Source organism: Diachasma alloeum, unplaced genomic scaffold (assembly GCF_001412515.2).
Source record: "Diachasma alloeum isolate Michigan unplaced genomic scaffold, Dall2.0 Dall_scaffold_00889, whole genome shotgun sequence".
NCBI classification, from domain to species: Eukaryota; Metazoa; Arthropoda; class Insecta; order Hymenoptera; family Braconidae; genus Diachasma; species Diachasma alloeum.
Window position 1 is genome coordinate 59,938 of NW_021681010.1, and position 6,856 is coordinate 66,793.

Here is a 6,856-nt window from a genome sequence, read left to right on the forward strand (position 1 = left end):
GTATTTCTCTTCCCCCACCAGGCGCTCACGGTAAGCCTAAATTCCGGGAATCAGGAGCGATAAGAAAATAAATTTTACTCCAATTATTTTTCTCTTCAATTTGCATTGAACATTTTTATTAAATATAAAAATTATTTTCATTAAACACTTTTATTAAATTAACAAAATGAATTGCGTTGAACACTTTTAGTAAATTAATGAAATGAATAGAAATATTAATAACATCGCATAAATATTTATACTCTGATAAACATTTTTTTTTTCATCAAGAATTATATTTAATTACAGCAGCTGTGTACCTCATATTCCATAAAACCGTCATTTCTTCAGGCGTTAATGAACCGTGCGACTCGAAAAAGTCCAACAAGGAATCCACAGCCTCAATCGCAGCATCCGGGCCCACAATTAAACCCGAGAGTTTCTCATTATTAGTCGGCTGATCACAGTTATCAGGTTCTAGGGCGTTTTCTTCTCCAGGCTGACCATCCTCACATATTTTGGAATCATCTCCATCCTTTTCCACGTTCATCACATCATCAATCGCTGGTTGAACTCGACTGATAATTTCATCATCCGGAAGCTCGTGGGACTCATCACCCTTATCCGCTGTCTCCATCCAGTCTCTCACCTCATCCTCATTTATTGTGCCAGTATTTTGCAGACGTATGAACATGCTTAAAAATTCACACATTTGTATCTGCTGTTCCTCCACGTGTACTTGGAGATGATTCCCAAATGTCTCGGCAATTAAGGGTTTCCAGCACTTATGGATTGTTGATGAACTGATCTCATCCCAACTCTTAGCGATCCAATCAATAACGTTTTTAATTGTTATTTCCTTCAAAATTTCCACGAGTGATTTTCCCTTTTCTTGTTCAGTTATCAATGACAGTAAGAAGTGAAATCGATAATTCTTTTTCAAATTCTCAATAATCCCTTGATCCAGTGGTTGAATGAATGACGTTACGTTTGGAGGTAAGAAAATAACTCGAATTCCATCTTCATTAAGATCCTTGGGATGAGAACCAGCATTATCAAGCAGTAAAACAGCTTTGGGTAATAAACCTCTCTTCAATAAGAATTCCTTAACACGTGGAGCGAAAATTGTTTTGAACCAATCTTCAAAAATTGAGCAGTTCATCCAAGCTTTTGCTTCATGTCTGTAAGTTACATCTAAAGTATCGTAAGATACGTTTTTTAATGCTCGAGGTTTAGCTGACTTCCCAATGACTAAAAGAGGCAATTTCAATGATCCATCGTAATTAGTGCAGGGCATAATCGTCAAACGATCCTTATTCATCTTGTGGCCACTTGCTCCATGGTCCTGACGAGCTCCCAGAGTTTTCTTTGGCAACATTTTAAAATTCAACCCCGTCTCATCAGCATTGAAAATCTGGCAAGGAGCTAATTTTTCTTCTGTGATGAATTTCTCAAATATACCTTTGAATCGTTCAGCAGCTGGTGCATCTGCAGATAATTTCTCTCCCGAAATTGTGAACGACGTAATCTTATAACGATTCTTCCAGCGAGTTAACCAACCATCACTCGCACTGAACTTTTCATTCCCTCCCATTTTTATATTCAGTGCCTTCGCTTTCCCTTGAACGAAACGACCGCTGATGGGAATCCCTTGCTCACGGCAATGATCAAACCATATTTTTAGCGCTTCATTCAGTTGAGGATTGTGTGGATCACGCAGTCTTTTACGATTCAATTGTGAATTTCCATCACAGAAATCCTGAATAATTTTTTCTTTTTTTATCCACTTTCTGGCAGTTGAAGGATGTACTCCACAGTCACGACATAGATCATTAACATTTTCACCACTCTTCAATCGTTGTATAACATTTGTCTTAGTAGCTAGGCTCACGTTAACTCTTCTTTCAACTTTTTTATTGGAAGTCCCCCTGTCATTTTCTTTATCCAAGTCCATTGTTCAATACACTCCAAAATTTATTCACTTCATTCAAATAAAAAGCAGGATTATGCACCACTGCAAAGACCCTCTCTTCATGACAGTCAAGAGTGAACTGAATTTCTCTCTTGCAAATTAATTTTTCCTAAATTTTATTTCCCAAATTTCTTAGAAATGCAAAACAAAGCCCATTCCGAGAAAACAGGGGCATTTAAATCCACACCTCGGAGGTGGTACGGAGTGAGGGAAGCGCTCGAGCTCGAAAAAATCGATATGAGGGGAAATGCGACTATAACGAATGCGACTATAACGAGAGTCTACTGTATAGAATTATCCCGTTCTCAATCTATGGATTTATCGTCTGAAAGACGTTGAATAATTCCCAGTCCTGAAACTAAGCTAGATAAGAACTACACACAGAAAAATTGAAATGTAAATTATATTTAAGAAGTGATCTTTTATACTTCCTGAACCGTATTTCATGCTTGAAGTTGAAGCGTAAATTACCCTCAAAATCGCTGTAAATTACGATTACATAAACGTAATTTATGATTTCACAATCGTGAATTACATGTAAAATTGCCGTGAATTACCATGATTTTGCGGGTATTTTACATTTACTCATCCGTAATTATACACATCCATAATAGGTTTGAATAAAGAAGCGACAGTATAATGGTCACACGATTAGCATGGGGGTCCGGCGGTCATCCAAGTCCTGCAGTGTTTTAGGCTGGATAGTACTTTGTGACGGAATTTTTGAGAATTCCGCCACCTGTACGAGAGTTCACCGTAAGATCGGAAAACTGCGAACTTTCGACCAAATAAATTGTAAGGAGAGAGAGTAACGAGGGTGAGTAAATAAATTTTAAGAGAGAGTGAATCGCGTCATTCCCTCCCCTGAAGGTTAGCACCCCTGTCGAAGGGAGATGCAACATTCCTAATCTTTAGCTCGAGCCTTGGATATCGATCATCAGAACATCCGGACATCACCATCCGCGGGAGAATAACATTCGATTCTTTAAAACCAGTCAACTCACGTGTCGATCCACGATAAAAATTAGTAAAAATAAAATATTCAGTTGAATTAAAAACAAATAGTTAAATTCTAAATGTTTCGAGGTAATTTCCAGTTTAGTTTTGGATTGAGGGATTACGGTTAGAGTCATTACGGTTTAGGTAAATTTACAGTCAAATGTATTTACCGGTTTAATAGATATTTTGTTAGTTTCGCGAATTCTGAGGGGAACGAGTCTCCACCGTGGATTGTGGCCGAAAGACTGAGCCTCCCGGTGAGATATCGTATTTCCGTTGAGTGTTAGTTGCTGATCATCGAGGTTGAGCTGAAATGCTCACGCTCCCTAGCTTACGCGTTTCATGGGGTTATTGGGCTCACTGGTACGGTTAGAAGGGCCTGTGGGTGAATTTAGGCCTCTCGCCTGCATGGATTGCCATGGCCCATTTTAGATTTACGGTTTTGTTAGAGGTGATTCCCCAATAACTCCCGGGAGAGTGACAGCTACGAAATATGCACTCACTCAGTGAAAAGTGCATTCGCGTTGATAAAAGGCGAACAACCGCCTGTTTTCCCCTCAATCCGAGTTTCGTTCGTTTCGTTTAGTAAATTCCGGTTAAGATTCAGTTTCAAACAATCTTCAGTCAAAGGAGATAAAGTGCCAGCCACAAAAAATTATAAATTATCTTAAGACTCCATATTCGGAGTTTAAATTTGAATTAACGTCCCCGCGCGCGAGTTCCCACCGACTGCAGAAGTAACTCTCCGGCGACTGGTTATACGGCGCCTCAGTCACCCGTCGTCACACGAGAACCTCGGTCGAACGCTGGAGTCAGTCGCAATTCCGCCCTCGTCCAAGTCGCCGCGCTTTTGGAGCAGCTAAGGGAAAGACGCCGAGAGGACTCCCCGTGGAACCTGGATTGGATGAAAAATGGTAAGAATACCCTCTGACCCCAAGTGCACACTCCCAGAAGGGCAGTAGTGCACATTTTCCCCGAAAATCCGTAGGAGGACCATGGGAGGCGAATGCACATGCTACGGCATCACCGAATGACGGCATCGTGCCCTCTCCGAAAACCCCGTATTTGTCGAACGATAAGTGCACCCATGGAGTGCATAATCGGTTCGCAAATACTCTCTCTATTCCTGAGAAGTGATTGTGTAGTGATAAGTGGAGAAAATCATAAATAAACTAGGGTTATGCGTGCACGCATGCACTCCACGTGGTGTGGATGTAGCTGTGGTGCTGTTTTGCATGCTTTTCATTGCTCGGACGGATTGACGCCTCATTTGGGAGCGCTTTTCGTTCCGTAGCATTTTTCCCTGAACTTTTATTTCCATAATACCGTTCTCTTGTCGAATAGAAGCTTGTGGGCTCCCTATAATTGAAGCGACGCCACGAGGCTCCTGGTCGAGAGAGGATTCGAGAATGTGAACTGAGGGCACATTGCGAGTGCCTATTCCATTCCTCGAGTTTTGTCCTTCAGTGAATATTCGTCTTCCCGTTAATTCCTCGTCGCTAGCGATTCTCGTATATGTATGGATCCCCGTGCACGCCGTTTCCGGTTGTACCGAAAGATCATACGCATTTAGGTTTTTCTCCCCCGTTCTCGCAGATATTTCTCTCTCTCAAGGTCCATTCGTTTACTCTCTCTCTCTCTCTCTCTCTCGGGAATAAATCGTAGTAAATAAATTTAGAATTTCTAATTATTTTGGATCGATTATGAGAAATGAAATAAATCACGAGACAATTTAACATAATCCACGTGTCTCAGATTTAATTAATTTTCCGATCTGGTTTTGAGTAATTTTGGAATATTTCTTTGGGTTGCGCGACACCTTTTCCTAAGACCGAGCGACGGATTCTACCCCGCTCTCCGAATTTCTCCGAGCTAGTCGAAATAATTCCGCAACCTCTCCCTTCGATTTTCCCTAGTTATCTTGAAGTCTAGTTTTCTTCTCGTTTGGTTCCCTTTTTCCCTTTCCCTTTATATCGTTTCTACGGTTTTCGAGAACTTCAGGGATCATCGACGTGGAAGAGGCCGAAGGTCACACACTAGGCTACCGTTCAGTCTGGAATTTTCTGCGGGTTCAACGTTTCGGATCCAATCCGTTCATATTAGTCTACGTTGAGAAAAATCGCCGTCACAACTTGGATAGATAACTGCTTAGCCCTACCCACTCGTGCAGAACTGCTGCTGCCAGGTGCGAATGTGGAAAACTACTATGCACATCTATTATCGGATTGAAAAGTATAGACCCCTGGGCCTCAACTTCAGAGGTTGTTCTTGCAATGAACAATAACCCAACACATTCAATTCCATGTTTCTTATGGTTATTTGGTATGTCTGATATATCGCGTGTCTAAAAGCAAAAAAAAGGTCGTAAATGCCAGAAAGCTACTTTCTGAGGTTATTAAAGCGAGAAGGTCGTATCTCCACTCATTTTTTTCTACAATTCTGCGTGAAAATACTGGAGAAACTTATTATAATACCTACCTTCTCAGATTAATGATGAGCTGCATATACGACCTATTGCCTTTAATTTCTATCTTCAGAAATCGAGACTGACCTAAAAGCAAAAAGTCTTAAAGACAAAATTTGGGATTTTTTAATTTCCAGTTCCGTGGACAAGTTAGACCTTCAATATTCCAGTTGATGTCACTTGAAGGTATCGGTATCTGTGATTATCTCTCTATAATAAAAAAAATCTTTCAGCCTCAAAATTAAGGGAACGCCCCCATCCCTGGAGGGTCTCAAGGGTCTCAAGGGCCTCAAGGCTCTTAAGGGTGTCAAGGGCCTAGAAGGTGTGGAGGCCCTCCCTTACATGGGTGCCCATGGGTGGTGCCCATATAGGGGGGGGGGTCTTCTCTATAGAATAAAAAAGGATCATAGGGGCCCTAAGGGTCATAAGGGTCATAAGGGTGCAACATGTCATAGGGGTCATAGGGATGCTACGGGTTATAAGGCTCATGCAGGGGCTTAGAGTCATGAGGGTCACGAGGGTCATAGATGTGCTAAGGGTCATAAGAGTCACGAGGGTCATAGAGGTGCTCAGGCTCATAGGGGTGTCGAAAGTCATAAGGGTCATAGAGGGGCTAAGCGTCATAAGGGTCCCGAGGGTCATAGAGGTGCTAAGGGACATAATGGTCACGAGGGTCATAGAGGTGCCAAGGGTCAAAGGGATGTTAAGGGTCATAAAGATTATAGAGGGTAATGGTCATAAGGGTCACGAGGATATCAATGGTCTCAAGGGTCATAGGGGCCTTAAGGGTCATAAGGTTCATAGGGGTGATAAGAGTTATGAGGGTCACAGATGTATTAAGGGTCTTAAGGGTCACGAAGGTCATAGAGAGGCTAAGGGTCATAGGGGTGTTAAGGCTCATAAGGGTCATAGAGTAGCTAAGGGTCACGAGGGTCTCAAAGGTCACGAGGGTTATAGTGGTTCTAAATGTCATAGAGGTGCTAAGGATCACGAGGGTCATAGGAGTGCTAAGGGTCACGAGGGTCTCAAAGGTCACGAGGGTTATAGTGGTTCTAAATGTCATAGAGGTGCTAAGGATCACGAGGGTCATAGGAGTGCTAAGGGTCACGAGGGTCATAAGAGCGCTGAGGGTCACGAGATTCATTAGGCCATGCTAAGGGTCACGAGGGTCATAGGGGTGGTAAGCGTCATAAGGGTCATGGGGGTTCTAAGGGGGCTGCCCATATATGGGTGGATGCCCATTTACAGGGTGTTTCAGAAGTACATGTACATCTGAACACCCTAGGATCAAGGGGTGATTCTGAGCAGAAAAGTCCTCTTGCACTTTTTGATCAGACTCACCCCTAAGAAGTTATTGGCAGTTAAGGGTGGGCCAATGGGGAGTGATTTTTAAGCGGGCGCACATCCATGTGATATGCAGCATATGTGTGTGTGCCCGCCCC

At 42.4% G+C, this 6,856-nt stretch overlaps 1 protein-coding gene across 1 annotated transcript; it reads right to left on the reverse strand.

Annotated features, from left to right (window-relative positions):
• Positions 1–265: 265 nt before the first annotated feature.
• On the reverse strand, positions 266–1,933 carry LOC107045211 (jerky protein homolog-like). Its single transcript, XM_015267387.1, has one exon. It carries the CDS (start codon positions 1,931–1,933, stop codon positions 266–268), a length of 1,668 nt encoding a protein of 555 aa, XP_015122873.1.
• Positions 1,934–6,856: the final 4,923 nt, after the last annotated feature.